Here is a 15604-nt window from a genome sequence, read left to right as displayed (position 1 = left end):
TACAGACTCTTGCAGAGGGAAGCCCCTTTTCCAGGAGGCTTTTTGTGTCCATGGCCAACCATTTTTGAAACACCTGGTTTTCCTCCCTCCCCTGCAGCCTTCCTAGAGCTTCTGAGCTGCCAGGGCTTCCAGCTTCCCTGAAACCTTCTTTGATTTTTCATTTAAGACGGGCTGAGGCCTGCCTGAAAGCAGGAGGATGCACACCATGACAGGCCAATTTAATGTGGCTTCCTTGCCTGGTCTCGGGGTCCTTGGTGGTTGGGGGTGGTCTGGCCTCAGTGTGGGGCATATGGCTCAACCATAGTGCTGGGTCGCCTTCTCTGTTTGGAAGGGGAGCGAGTGTTCTGATGGTGGAGGCCGTTGTCTCCTGTTGTAGATGACCTGATGGGGGCTGCTCTGATCCCTGCATCCCCAGAGGCCTGGGCCCCCTACCCTTTGTACACCACAGAGCTGGCCCCAGCCATCTCCCACGCTGCGTTCACCTATCCAGCTGCCACTGCCGCTGCTGCCGCCCTCCACGCTCAGGTAAGCCCCTTCAGGTTGGGGAGGGCGAAGAACGAGGGCTCTTAGCTGGCCAGACTTTGCATGTGCCTGGCCACTTGGCCGCTGCTGTCCCAGAGCTGCAGCAGAACTCTTGTCTTCCTTGATGGTTTGAAAGCCCAGACCTATTTGTCCCTGCCCTTGGGTTTAGGATCTGATGGGGAGGGACAAGATAACCCACGAGTTCCCGTGGAGGATGCCAGGCAGCCCAGCTGCGGTTCCCCAGCCCTGAGCACTCCTGCCCAGCCACCGACTGTGTTCTCCCATGGTGATGGGACTATGACTCCAGTCCTAACCTGGGTATGATCTCTGGAGCCAGACCGTCTGCCTCTGCCCTTTCCTGTCTCTTTCATCAAGCTCTTACAGATTGCTGTGCCTCAAATCTTTTTTGTTTTTTGTTTTTAGTCATGTGAAAAATGGGAATGCTTGGATAATCTGCCTTAGGGTTGTTAATGAAAGTTAGATGTCAAGCGAAGTGACTAGTGAGTGCTAGGATGTAACCTGGAGCACCCTGAGAGCTCACTGAGTGTTGGCTCTCGCTTCCATGAAGTCTGGCCACTGTTCACTGTGAACCTGTGCTGGGCAGGAAACAGGGAGTGAATGCTTCTGGGGAGAGTCGGGGCTATTAGAGCAGGGCTAGGAAGGCTCTGTGTGGGGTGCTGGGCTGGGTGCCCAATGGGCAGGCAGGGGGTCAGGCTCTCTCCCCTGGCCATGCAGGCACTTCCTCTCGTCTGATTCGGCCACAAGTGCAGGTCACTGGAGCACACTGCAGGGGAGGTCTCTTCCCACTGTGTGTGTCGGGGAGCAGGGGGGTGCCTCACAGTGGCAATGACAGGATGTGGCCAGGCAGCCACAGGAAGGGGCTGGGGGGCACTTTTGAGCCCATCTCAACCTCTGACCAGCCAGCTGATGAGCGCTGATCCCCAGGAAGAGCTGCCTGGCCAGGGTGTGCTGTGTTGCTGCGAAGGAGAGAATCCAGGTTGCTGGGACCTGGCTGGGGAGCAGGAGGGGATGAGGAAGGAAAGCAGGAGAAGCCAGAAAGGAGGGTTCACAGGAGCCAGAGCTGAGGCGGGAAGAGTCGGGTGCTCTGCCCGAGAGCTGTGTGCACGTCCATTTTCAGGCTCTTCCAGGGGCTTAGTGACACCTGGGTTTGTCTAGTTCCAAAGCAGAAAGGGGCCGCTACCCTAGCAAACTGTTTTCCCCAGCAGGGGAGTGCTCCCTGGCTCCACAACATTCAGTTGTACTGAGGGGAGAATTGTGGTTAACCTTGGCACTCTTCCCCAGCTGAGCACCACAAATAGCTCAAAAATTGATCAGAGAATAAGGAAGGTGGTAAAGACCTTCCCCTGGAGGGAATTGTTGGGTATTTACTGCAAACTGGGTTCTGTGACTGGAAGAGAGCGGGCAGCAGGGAAGCCTATCCTGTCTACCCTGACCTAGGCAGTGACTTGATGCTTCAGGTCAAGAGGATGTTTAACTATAAGGCCCTGGGAGTCACTGAAAGGAATCACAGGCTCCCACCTCACTGGGCTCCTCACCTCTGATCCCAGCTTTGGCACCAGTTAGCTACGTGATCCTCACCTCTGGGCCTCTGTGTCCCCATCTGTAAAATGAGAGGGATAGACCAGATCAGGTGGAGAGGTTCTGCCCCGTCCTCTGAGTTGCTAGGCTGTGACAGAGGTTGGGAGCCAGGGACAATGAGTTTGTCAAATGAATCAGAGAGGGCACCTCTTCCCAGCCAACTGGGGGTGGCACTGCTCTCTCGCCCTGAGCTCCATACCATAGGGCTTCCTTCCTCCTGTTGGCTTCCCTCCCAGTTTTCTCCCACCCCGTCCACACTCTGCAGCTGTCCAACTCTGGCCTAAATCCTGGTTCTCAACAGCTGTGGGACGTAGGGCACGTTACCCACCGTCTCTGTTTCTGTAAAATGGTGATGATAATGCCTACTTGATAGGTGTGTTGTTCACATGATGGCGTGGAGTCACATGATGGCATGGAGGGAGTGCTGTGCAAGTGCAGATGGTCATCGTTATTTAATATCATTATTGTCTGGGTCCCCTTGGGTCCTCTTGGAGGCTGGAGGCCTCTTTGTGCCTGAGTTCCTGCCTTCTGGCCTTCCTTGGACAGGGACTGGGATACAGGCCACCCACCCCAAAGGACAGTGGCATTTTTGGGGAGGCGGGCTAATGGGAAGAGATTAGACCAGGGAGTCATTAGTTCTGTCCTTGCTACTCAGACTCTCTGGGCAGCCATTTCCTCAGTAGTAAAACGGGTTGTTTTACTGTTTGCCGACTAAGAACATTTTATTATTTTCCTTCCAACAGCCCCACTGCTTGCCCCCTGACAGTGCTGCCCCAGAGATGGGGGATAATAGTGTCTAAATAAAGGAAATATGGGCTGGGCGCGGTGGCTCGTGCCTGTAATCCCAGCATTTTGGGAGGCCGAGGAGGGCGGATCACGAGGTCAGGAGATCGAGACCATCCTGGCTAACACGGTGAAACCCCGTCTCTACTAAAAATACAAAAAATTAGCCGGGGCCGGGCGCGGTGGCTCAAGCCTGTAATCCCAGCACTTTGGGAGGCTGAGACGGGTGGATCACGAGGTCAGGAGATCGAGACCATCCTGGCTAACACGGTGAAACCCCGTCTCTACTAAAAAATGCAAAAAACTAGCCGGGCGAGGTGGTGGGCGCCTGTAGTCCCAGCTACTCGGGAGGCTGAGGCCGGAGAATAGCGTGAACCCGGGAGGTGGAGCTTGCAGTGAGCTGAGATTCGGCCACTGCACTCCAGCCTGGGCGACAGAGCGAGACTCCATCTCAAAAAAAAAAAAAAAAAAAAAAAAAAAAAAAATTAGCCGGGCGTGGTGGCGGGCGCCTATAGTCCCAGCTACTCAGGAGGCTGAGGCAGGAGAATGGCGTGAACCTGGGAGGTGGAGCTTGCAGTGAGCCGAGATGGTGCCACTGCACTCCAGCCTGGGCGATAGAGTGAGACTCCATCTCAAAAAAAATGAATAAATAAAAATAAAAATAAATAACTAAATAAAGGAAGTATGGGCACTGTTGATCTTGAGTGGATTGTTCTGAACCCAAAGGACCAATAGGACTGAGTTTTTCTGTGCCTGGGGGCAAGGAGGTGACTTCAGGAGAAGGCAGCAGCTAAAAGACAAGGGGATGAGAACAAGTACCTCTGTTATCTACCCCAGCTGCATGCCCTTTGCCATTAGCCCAGCCTGAGCCCACAGCTACGTGGCTGCGGAGACCAGACCTGCAGGAGGGGTCCTGGAGGTTGTTTGGTCCTGCTCTGTCTTGGCAGGAGGCCACCTTGCCTGGCCTTCTAACCCTCTTGATGGAATCTTCCCCTTTAAGAGGGTGAGGCACAAAAGCAACTGTGGATGGCAGGCCCAGTGGGGTTCAGCATAGAAAGATGGTGGCCTAAAAAAGCAGGGGTTCTCAGTGTCTTATTGCATCCCAGGGTCCTCCCAGACTGGATTTTATTTTCCATTCCAAACTGAGGATATGTGGGTCTTCCATGGCTTTTTCTCCCCCTTAAACTGGTTCATCCATTTACCAGTGACCTTAAGGTTACATAAACTCCCTTGCCTCTATTTTCTTATCTGTATAATGGAGATGATAATAGCATCTACTTCATAGGGTTTTTATGAGGATTAAATGAACTTAGTATATGATATCTACCTAGAAGAGCATCGGTCACAGTGGAAGTGCTTCATGAGCAATAGCTATTATTGTATTAGCATATCTGCATTTATGGAAAAAAAAGGCAGTTTTGTTCTCTTCCCTTTGGCTTATCATCCAATCCCCAGAAAACCTGTACTTTTAATTCTTCAATTTGGTAGGTAGTTTGGAGCAGGTGTGTAAGTAAATCTATAGGTATGAATCTTAGAAAAACTATAATACATATTTAATCTTTTAAAAACTTAAATATTAGCGCCAGGCACAGTGGCTCACACCTGGAATCCCAGTACTTTGGGAGGCTGAGGTGGGCAGATCACCTGAGGTCAGGAGGTCAAGACCAGCCTGGCCAACAAGGTGAAACCATGTCTCTACAATAATACAAATATTAGCTGGGCGTGGTGGCGGGCACCTGTAATCCTAGCTACTTGGGAGGCTGAGGCAGAAGAATCGCTTGAACCCAGGAGGCAGCGGTTGCAGTGAGCCAAGATAGTGCCACTGCACTCCAGCCTAGGTGACAGAGCAAGACTCTGTTTCAAAAAAAAAAAAACAACAAAAAACAACTTAAATATTAGGACTTAAAAAAAATATTAGTAAGTGTAGCTCTGCATTTTGGATGCCTGGCTAGTATACCATTGTACGAATGTGTGCACCTCCCTGTAGATGGTAAGTTGGTTTGTTTGTACAGTTTTTGCTTACTGATAGCTATACAACAATGGATATCCTTGTGCGTACTTCTCTGGGCACCTCTTCTGTTTTGTTTTCTTTTTTTTCTTTTTTCTTTTTTTTTTTTTTTTTTTGAGATGGAGTCTCGCTCTGCCGCCCAGGCTGGAGTGCAATGGCCGGATCTCAGCTCACTGCAAGCTCCGCCTCCCGGGTTCATGCCATTCTCCTGCCTCAGCCTCCCGAGTAGCTGGGACTACAGGCGCCCGCCACCGTGCCCGGCTAGTTTTTTGTATTTTTAAGTAGAGACGGGGTTTCACCGTGTTAGCCAGGATGGTCTCGATCTCCTGACCTCGTGATCCGCCCGTCTCGGCCTCCCAAAGTGCTGGGATTACAGGCTTGAGCCACCGCGCCCGGCCTTTTTTTTCTTTTTTTTGAGACGGAGTTTCACTCTTGTTGCCCAGGTTAGAGTGCAATGGCACTATCTCGACTCACCGCAACCTTTGCCTCCCAGGTTCAAGCAATTCTCCTGCCTCCGCCTCCCTAGTAGCTGGGGTTACAGGCATGTGCCACCACACCCGGCTAATTTTGTAGTTTTAGTAGGGACGGAGTTTCTCCATGTTGATCAGGCTGGTCTTGAACTCCCCAATCTCAGGTGATCTGCCTGCCTCGGCCTCCCAAAGTGCTGGGATTACAGGCATGAGCCACCGTGCCCGGCCGTTGTTTTGTTTTCTTTATGATAAATTCCTAGAACTATGACAAGGTCAAAGTGTAGACTTACCAATCTGGGTTAAATATTGTTTTAATTTCGGATGAGTGAGGCTTCCATAGTTTTGGTTGTTTATATCTTTTTTTTCTTTTTCTTTTTTTAGTTATTTTTATTTTTTTGAGACAGGGTCTCACTCCATTGCCCAGGCTAGAGTGCAGTGGCATGATCTTCGCTCTTTGCAACCTCTGCCTCCTGGGCTCAAGCATGATCCTCCTGCCTCAGCCTCCTGAATTGCTGGGATTACAGGTGTGTGCTACTAAGCCCAGCTAATTCTTGTATTTTTTGCAGAGACGGGGTTTCGTCATATTGGCCATGCTGGTCTCAAGGCTCAAGAGATCCGCCCACCTCTGCCTCCTAGAGTGCTGGGATTACAGGCATGAGCCGTCGCGCCTGGCCTTATATTTATTCTTATGTAGGTTCATCCCGTTTCTTGCTTTCCGGTGCATCTTCTCAACTGGTCAGTCCCAGGATCTGAGAGAGGGCTGAGTTTGCATCCTCCACTCTTTGTTTTGAAGCAGCCCTCTCGGAGCCTGTGGGGTGGACTCTCAGGAGCCGCCTCTACCCCTGGGCACAACTGGAGGCCCTGAAAGGACACTGTGGGCGCCCTGTCTTGCTGGCATGGTCCCCCGCAGGTCTCCTGTTCGGAGCTGGAGCAGAAAGAAGAGCTCTAGGAAGGGACTGTGTGGCTTCTAGAGGACCCAGGCCACTGGTCTGTGGAAAAGGAAGTGGAAAAGCAGCCCTTCTAAATGCATTCTGTCTGCTTCAGTGGCACAGCTGTCCCAGGCCCAAATATGGGAGCTTTCCTCTACTTTTTCCCCAAGGAGTTCCTCAAGCTGGAGGGAAAGTCGCTGCTTGGGAAGTAGGAGTCCGAGCACCTTGTAGCGAGAGTGTAGGGCAGGATCCAGCAGATTTGCTGAGGGCGGCCTTAAGCAGTCATTCAGAGGCCTCTGCTTCCCAGTGGTGAAAGCAGGTGGGTTGCAGGCCTCCTGAGCTCTTTCCACTCTGTCATCCATGTTCTCCCCTTGTCCGGCCCTGTGGGACACCCAGCCCATCAGAGACTTCCTTGCTGTAGGGCTGTGCCAGCTGGAGGCTACATGAAGGGCGGTGGTCAGGGCCCACTAAGAGGCTCCCTGAGCTGGTGCCAGCCGCCGGCTTCTCTGGTAGCAGCATTGCTGGTTTCCTCGTGTGTCCTTCTCTTGTGGAATAAGTGCTAGTGTCCAGCCAGGCGTCTTAACTTCCTGCCGAGCTCCTGGGAGGATGTGGTGGCTGGAATTCTGCGGTGTACAAAACGGCATCTAGAATTTGGCGGGGATAGGACAGGTTCTTAGGAAGCTTCCATCAGCCCCCAGATGGCCTGGCATGGCTTACCCAGGAAGCAGGAGTTCCCAGCAGCCAAGTGGGTAACTGGGTCTGCCTGCTCCAACCTTAAGGGAGCTGTCTGCAGACCCAGCTTCTACTCCTTTCCTACCACACGCTCATGTGCTGCCCCTTCCCTTCCTGAGGGGACTCCAGCTCCCCTCCCTGGATGCTCATCCCCCAACCCCAACTGAAGGTCCTGTGTTGTCCTGTCCCCCCACCCCCACCTCCTTCTCCCTGTCCTGGGTCAGGCTGGGACAGACATGCTTCACCGTGCATAACTGGGGCAGGCGGCCTTCCCTGCGGTCTTGGCAGTCAGCATACTTGCCTTCCAGATGACTGGCCCACAGGGAGGAGGGAACGTGTCATTTTCTTGACCAGTCTCTGGGAACCCAGCTTTGGAGCTACTTGCTCTGTGGGGCCTTCTGGCAAGTGCCAGGGTTTAGGCAGCTTCCAGGCACTGGTGAGGATGAGCTCAGCTAGCTGCCACCCGCCTGACATTATAGACCTCTAGACTTAGAGGCTTGTGATGGAGGGCATGGCACAGCAGGGGCAAAGGTCAAAATAGGGGAGCCTCAGCGGGTCTCATCCATGGCTTCTCAGAAGAATCAGGACAGATGGACAGATGTTAGAGAGTCCTTACCCCTTGGGGTCCACACGGACGTTGGGTTTTTTTTTTTTTTTTTTGAGACGGAGTTTTGCCCTTATTGCCCAGGCGGGAGTGCAATGGTGTGATCTCGGCTCGCCGCAACCTCTGTCTCCCAGATTCAAGCGATTGTCCTGCCTCAGCCTCCCGAGTAGCTGGGATTACAGGCATGCACCACCATTCCCGGCTAATTTTGTATTTTTTGTTGTTGTTGTTGTTTTTCTTCTTTTTTTTTTTTTTTGAGGCGGAGTCTCGCTCTGTCGCCCAGGCTGGAGTGCAGTGGTGCGATCTCAGCTCACTGCAAGCTCCGCCTCCCGGGTTCCCGCCATTCTCCTGCCTCAGCCTCCCGAGTAGCTGGGACTACAGGCGCCGCCACCACGCCCGGCTAATTTTTTTGTATTTTTAGTGGAGACGGGGTTTCATTGTGTTAGCCAGGATGGTCTCGATCTCCTGACCTCGTGATCCGCCCGTCTCGGCCTCCCAAAGTGCTGGGATTACAGGCTTGAGCCACCGCGCCCGGCCTGTTGTTGTTTTTCGAGACGGAGCCTTACTCTGTCGCCCAGGCTGGAGTGCAGTGGTGCAATCTCAGCTTGCTACAACCTCCATGTCCCGGGTTCACGCCATTCTCCTACCTCAGCCTTCCAAATAGCTGGGACTTCAGGCGCCCACCACCACGCCTGGCTAATTTTTTTGTATTTTTAGTAGAGACGGGGTTTCACTGTGTTATCCAGGGTGGTCTTGATCTCCTGACCTCATGATCCGCCCACCTCAGCCTCCCGAAGTGCTGGGATTACAGGCGTGAACCACTGCGCCTGGCCTGATTTTGTATTTTTAGTAGAGACTGGGTTTCTCCATATTGGTCAGGCTGGTCTCGAACTCCTGACCTCAGGTGGTCTGCCTGCCTTGGCCTCCCAAAGTGCTGGGATTACAGGCATGAGCCACCGCGCCTGGCCTTGTTTTAATAGTGACAGTGTCTCACTACATTGCCCAGGCTGGTCTTGAACTCCTGAGCCCATGTGATCCTCCCACCTCAGCTTCCCAAAGTGTTGGGATTACAAGTGTGTGCCACTGCACCTGGCCTTACTGTATCTTTGCATCCTGTCTTACCTGATCCTCACAACCACCCGTGTCTTCATCATTTCTGTCCTATAGCTAGATGAGGACACTGAGACCCAAAGAAGTTAAACAAAAATGTACGAGGCTCATTCTCTTCCTCCTCCTCCGTGGAATTAGTAATTCCGTGCTGTGTCAGTAAAGGGGAAGGGCGGGTTGCTGACACCACTGCCCTCAGCTGCCAGGGCTCCTGCCAGTATAGTGGCCCATTTGGATTGGGCTTATTGGGGTATGAGACGCCTGCGTGACCTTCTTTTGCTGGAACCTGTGTCCTGCAGAGGAGGCACATCAGGCAATGCACTCCCCGGATAGAGAAACTGATGCTTAAAGGTGAGTAACTGGCCCGATGTCTGCCAGCCAGTCAGTGACAGAACCAGGACTCCAACAGAGATACCGACAGCCATGGTTACCGGGCTTCCTGTTGAGGGAAGGGATGCACAGCTGGCTCCTGACACTGGCTTCTCTTGCAGGTGCGCTGGTACCCTTCCTCTGACACCACCCAGCAAGGATGGAAGTACCGTCAGTTCTGTTAGTTCTTCAGTAAGTGTTGGCCCCAGAGGCCCAGGACAAGTGTCCTAGACTCCGGCTCCCTGCAGGGCCGTGGTTCCTCCCTCTGCCCGGGTCTCAAGAGCTTAGCCGAGCCCAGAGCAGGCCTGGCTTTAGCTCTAGTCCCACGCCTCTGCTCACAGCCGCCTCTCTCCCTCCCTCCAGGTCTGGTCACCAGGGAGGTGGTTCTGGGAATCTGTGGTGGTGCCTGGACAGGCACCCTGAGTTCCCACTGCCCCTGGGCGGCCTGTGCAGAGCTGCTGCTGCCCTCCAGAGACTGTGAATCCTAAGCCTGACTCAGTGGACTGCTTCCTGTTCCCCTCCCTCCTTTTCCTCATCTTGTTCTGCACCCTCAAGCCTTTCTCCAATGCCTCCCAGGAGGATTTGGGGACCTTCTCGCTGGGGCACCCAGATCCAGCTCGGAGACCTCACTGGGACCTGGCCAGGCCTGACCTCCCGCCCAAACTTGCTTCTGTAGCTCCCCCTTGAGGAAGCGAGGCATTTAATTTTGCATGTTTTCTGGCATGAATTAAGACACTTCCACTTGTGTATATGTGAGTGTACAGTTTGTTCTCACACTGTCACCATAGCGACAGGTCCTGGCTCCCAGTGGTTCATCCTGCCTGGCCCTTCTCTCCTCACCCCACCCCTACACCCACCCTGCTTCAGGGAGGCCCAAGCCCCGTGGCCCCACATGCTTCCAGGCTCGGCTCCCACCTCCACCCAACAGATAGATGGGGTTTGCTTTTTCATTTCACACTGGGCTCCTCCGCTCCTGTCTTCTCGGATGGGCCAACAGTTGTAAGAAAGCCCTCTCTGCCCGTTCTGTTCACCTCTCCACAGCGCACCCGGCCTGCCACTGCTCCTCATTCTTTCCAGACCTCGAAACAACCAAAACGTGAGAAGTATTTTTGTACCCTGTGTAACAAAATATTTATGCATCATAAAGGATTTTTCATGTGTGTACCATTAATTATTAAAGCGACCTCGTTCGCCCTGTCAGATAAGTTTAATGTTTAGTTTGAGGCATGAAGAAGAAAAGGGTTTCCATTCTTCAGCAGTACGCCTTTGCGTCAGGCATTTGTTTAAGAAAATGAAATGAAGGAAACACTGTGCAATGTTTTTTGTTTTGAGCATATCAGTGCTTTACCGTCAGCCGCAGCTGTGACCGTCTGGCCATTTCAGACTTGGGAGATGAGGCGGCTGTTGTCATTGCTGATCCTGTGAGAATGTGAAACTGGATAATATATGAAATGCAAAATAAAACAAAATCAAAATGACTGCTCTCTGGCCTTTGCTTCCCCCTTCCGTGGACGCAGACTGCCATTGGGAAGGCAGAGCCAGAGAGACGTGGAGTCGGGGGAAGGAAGTGAAGTGGGCCTGGCCTGCTGGCAGCTGGCTTGTGACTGTAAAGGTGGCGGGGGAGGACCTTGGAACTCGCTTAGCCTCTTTGGCCTCCCTGTTTGTAAGCTGGAGAAAAAAAGTCCTAGGGAAAGTGACTTGCCTCAGGGCCTGGCAGCTGTGGCTTCACTTCCTCAGTTTCCAGGCTGTCAGGGTAGGGAGAGACTCCCTGCACCCAGAGCAGGCTCCCAGGTGGGACCTTCCTTTTTTCTGGGGCGCAGTGATCTACTTGGCTTAACCATTTACGGCCTGTGGTCTTTTCGAGCCTTGCTCTAGTAGAAGAGGACTGAGGTTTGGGCTCTTGGGCTCTGCCAGGTGGTATCTGTCCTTGGCTTGCCTCTTGTGAGGCTGTGCTGGCGGGAAGGCTAGGACCTGGAATCTTGCCCAGAAGGGGTTAACCTTATCCACCCTGTAGTCTATGGGCTGCAACTCTGATTCCTGGAGCAGGAGCAAATGGGTGTGAGGCTCAGGGAAACTGTGCAGTGCTAAGAGCCCAGGCTGGCCTGGGCCAGGTGTCAGGAATGCCTGCCATGGCCCTCAGGCTTCCCTTTTGTGACTTAGGGTCTTCGGTTCCTTGTCTGTGAAGAGGTGGCTTGAAATGCTTTCCAGCTCTTACTGGAGGGCTGGTGCGCTGAACTCAGGGTTTAACTGTTTGTTTTTTCATGCACTCCTGGAAGAGCTGCCCTGCACCCCACCCCACCTCAGACCCAAAGCCGTGCCTGGACAGGGAGGACAGCAGGGGCCCTGGAACCCCCCTCCCAATAGGTGTTGCTCCAGCCTTGCTCTGAGCAAAACTAAAGTGGCTGTGGCTGGCTGTGGTCACTTCCTCACTTGCTGGTCGGGTGACCGCTCCCTGCCTTACTCCCCTATCTTGAATCGCAGTCCTGCACCATGGGTTGGCTTGGGTCTGAGATGTCACTGCTGGCGATCCAGGTGCTGTGAGGGAGGAGGAGGAGGAGCCTGGCCAGGACCAGGCCCTGCAGGTAACCCTGGGTGGCTGTGGGTGTTACCTGGACCTCAGAGGGTGGCTGTGTTCATGCCTGGAGGAGTCTGGGGTTACTCGTCTGCCACGCTGTGCCCCTTGCCTCGCTGCAGTATCAGACCAGCTGGCAAGGCCGCCCAGCCTTCAGCCCCTGCCTGTGCCAGTGGGGAAGCTGCTCTGAGCCCTGCGGCCCCCACCCAGGGCCACCCAGGGCTGACCTACTTCATCTGTGTCAAGAACCAGTGGGTCTTCCTGAGGTGGTGAATTATTTAGTGAAGGTGCCTGAGCCTTTCTGAGAGGGGCTAAGAAAGCTGCTCTATAATTTACAGGCCCCTGTGCCTGCGGCTTCCCTGGGGGGCCTCCTTCACGCTTTAGCCAGCAGGGCCCAGGCCTGGGTCTGAGAGGAGGAGGAGCCGGGGAAGGAGGAGCCCTGCAGCCATTCCAGAGGGCGCTCTCAGCCGGACTGGGGGCTTTTCTCAGCGTAGGGCCTCTGCAGAAAGGACTTAGTGGACAGTCACGTTTAGACTGAACTTGGGTTGAGGAGCCGTCAGTAGATCAGGGCTTCCTGGCTGAGGTCAGAAGCATCTGTGTCCTGATTCCCTGTCCTGCTGTTTCCAGAAAGCAGCTCGTTTCCCCCAGAGGTGTTGAGTCCTGATCGCAGTTGAAAGTGTTCCTTCCCATCTGAAAGGCAGTTGGGCATCTGGGAACCACCAGGTTTCTTCCCCCCGCCTCTCCCACCCATGGATGATGGAGTCTCACTGTCGCCCAGGCTGGAGTGCAGTGGCGCGATCTCGGCTCACTGCAACGTCTGCTTCCCGGGTTCAAGCCATGCTCCTCCCTCAGCCTCCCGAGTAGCTGGGATTACAGGCATGCACCACCACACTCGACTAATTTTTGTATTTTTGGTAGAGACGGGGTTTCACCATGTTGGCCTGGCTGGTCTTGAACTCCTGACCTCATGATCTGCCTGCCTTGGCCTCCCAAAGTGCTGGGGTTACAGGCGTGAGCCACTGTGCCCAGCCTCCACCAGGGTTCTTTTGGTGTGGGGTCCCTTCCCAGCAGTGATGAAATCCCCCCCTCATTGGCAGGAGAGGCTGTCTTTCCATCTAACCCCCACCCCCTCCCTGTAAGCACACAAGTGAGGCCAGTACTAAACAGATGCTTGTGAGCCACTGGGAAGCCCCTGTTCCCCCCATGCCCTGGCCAGAGCCAGCTCTCCTTGCAACAGAGATGGTGCTTGTCATCCTGACTGGACCATCCTTGGGTGCTGCTGCCTAGCCAGCATTTTTCTTTTTCTTTCTTTTTTTTTTTTGGAGACAGGGTCTCTCTGTCACCCACGCTGGAGTGTGGTGGTATGATCATGGTTCACTGCAACCTCTGCCTCCTGGGCTCAGTTAAACCTCCCACCTTAGCCTCCAGAGTAGTAGCTGGGACCACAGGCACACACCACCGTGCCTGGTTAATTTTTGTATTTTTTGTATTGACCCAGGGGTTTCACCATGTTGGCCAGGCTGGTCTCAAACTTCTGGGCTCAAGTGATCCACCTGCCTCGGCCTCCCAAAGTGCTGGGATTACAGGCATGAGCCACCATGCCCAGCCCTGGCCAGTGTTTTTAAGGGATGTGACTTATCTTGGAGCTTTCCCAGGCAGGTTCCTAGGTTCCAGGCTGTGTGGCCTGACATGATGTCCCTGGGGATCAGTGCAAGGTAAGAGTGCAGGCTGCATGGGGTCCAGAGTTCTGGGACAGGGGCGGGGGTCGGGGGGTGCCTCCCTCATGCCCACCGTTCCACCCCACCCTGCCCTACCCTCATGTGCCTCCAGAGCTCCATTTCCCGAGGTCTGGAATAAAGCCTTTGGATCTTGAGTTCTTTGTCAGAGGGTGGATATCCCCGAGAAACCAGGCTAAGTCCGTCAGAGGAGGGAAGTAGGGAAAGTGCCAGAAGGGGACAACCAAAGGGAAAGGTGGAAAATGGGAGGATAAAGACTCCTGCAAAGGTATCAGGAGGAGGGAGCAGAGCCGCCCCACTCAGCTGCAGGCCTGCCCTGCCTCACATCCTCTGCCAGCCTCCACCCAGGTGGAGCTGCAGGAGTGCAGGCCCCACCCCAACACCTGCTCTCAGGCAGAGGAGGGGCTCGGAGAGCAAGGCTGGACGGGATCACTGCCCTGACAACTTTCCAGCACAGCCGGGAGAGGGACATGTGCTCCTGGTCCATTCTATACCCCCTCCCTCACCTCCTTGACCGTCATCCCCCAGCTCCCTGGCCTCTGGTTGGGGTGAGGGAGCGGGAGCCTCTGCGAGAGTTTGGAGGGAGGTGAGGTGCCCTTGGCCATTGTCTTCATGACCTTCCAGCCATCCCCTTAAATCTCTTCTTCTGAGGGGCCCTTCAAGTGACCCCAGGAAACCAGGATCGGACATTGGCATTGAGGATTGAGTCCACCCAACTCTCCCATTCACGATGGAGAATGTGAAGCGCAGAGGTGAGTGGTTTGCCCTAAAGCAAGCCCTTTGTTGTTATGGAGACAGTGGCCAATGCATGCTCCACTGGTGTCTCCTGTCTTCCAGCCAGTCCAGCACCCCACACGGCAGGCAGGCAGCAGACACCTCACCCCACAGGCTTGGAAGCCTCTCCCTGCAGTGCTAGAGCCGTGGTTACAGCTCAGAGATGCTGGCTGCAGACCTCTTCTTGGCATGCCATACTTTCTTGTCTTCTGTCTTGGTCTAAATATGACCCCATCTTTCCCTAGGGCACTGGGTCTTACTCCCTGATTAAGGGACAAAGAGAAGCCCTCTGTGACCCATCTAGCCTCAACCTAGCCTTGTGTAGTCTCTGGCCTTTAACCCAGTGATTAGGGTTGTTGGACATGCAGGATCCATCTGGCTATCAGCTCGTGTAAGAACCAAGACAGTGTATCTCCATTTCTGCCTGTAGTAGAGAAAATGCAGTGGTTTAGTAGGAGGAGCCTAAGAGATAGGAATGGCTGTCTCATCCCAGAAAAGCCCGTGCCTTCTCTTGGAGTGTGTGTTTCTTTGTGACTCTGTTTCCTTCCCTCACAAGGTTTTGAGTTTTAATGATGACACAATAATGTGCCTAACACATAGTAGGTACTCCCTAAATGTTTCCTATGCTTATCTTTTTTTTTTTTTTTTTTTTTGAGATGGAGTCTTGCTGTGTCACCCAGGCTGGAGTACAGTGGTGCAATCTTGGCTCACTGCAACCTCCGCCTCCCAGGTTCAAGCGATTCTCCCTGATTTTTAGTAGAGATGGGGTTCGCCATGTTGGCCAGGCTGGTCTCGAACTCCTGGACTCAAGTGATCCATCTGCCTCGGCCTTCCAAAGTGCTGGGATTACAGGTGTGAACCACCATGCCTGGCCTGCGGTTATGTTAAAAAGATAATATTTCTTTCATCCTTAACAAGCACCGAAATTGAGTCGATTCCAATTGACGTACTCCTTGACTGTTTTTTCAATGGATCAGTAGTCATTGAAAGATTTTTAACCCCATGTTCTACCTGGGAGGGAGGTGAAAGAAGGACAGGGTAGGGCCCAGGAATCTAGAACACACATAAAACCCTGGAGCTAGTAGTTTTTGGCACTGACTCTAACTGTAGCTTTTTTTTTTTTTTTTTTTTGAGACAGTCTTACTCTGTTCCCCAGGCTGGAGTGCAGGGCATCATCTCAGCTCACTGCAATCTCCACCTCAGCCGAGTATGGTGGCACATGTCTGTAGTCCCAGCTACTTGGGAGGCGGAGGCAGGAGAATCACTTGAAACTGGGAGGCAGAGGTTGCAGTGAGCCTGAGTAGCTACAATTATAGGTGTGTGCCACCATGCCCGGCTGATTTTTGTATTTTCAGTAGAGACAGGGTTTCGCCATCTTGGCTGGGCTGGTCTTGAACTC

The 15604-nt window shown here is 53.5% G+C and overlaps 1 protein-coding gene across 4 annotated transcripts in view; it reads left to right on the top strand.

Annotated features, from left to right (window-relative positions):
* The window catches only part of RBPMS2 (RNA binding protein, mRNA processing factor 2), a 39280-nt gene extending 28679 nt beyond the window's left edge, over positions 1-10601 (top strand). For all 4 annotated transcript variants that reach the window (XM_073996031.1, XM_073996030.1, XM_073996029.1 and 1 more), the window contains 3 exons: positions 377-525; positions 9246-9315; positions 9487-10601. In XM_073996031.1, coding sequence (XP_073852132.1) covers positions 377-525; positions 9246-9308 — 212 coding nt within the window. In that variant the 3' untranslated portion in view covers positions 9309-9315; positions 9487-10601. The remainder of the gene's footprint in view (positions 1-376; positions 526-9245; positions 9316-9486) is intronic.
* The last annotated feature ends 5003 nt before the right edge of the window (positions 10602-15604 follow it).

The sequence above is a fragment of the Macaca fascicularis genome, chromosome 7 (genome assembly GCF_037993035.2).
Source record: "Macaca fascicularis isolate 582-1 chromosome 7, T2T-MFA8v1.1".
NCBI lineage: Eukaryota > Metazoa > Chordata > Mammalia > Primates > Cercopithecidae > Macaca > Macaca fascicularis.
This window is presented reverse-complemented; position numbering and strand designations above follow the sequence as displayed.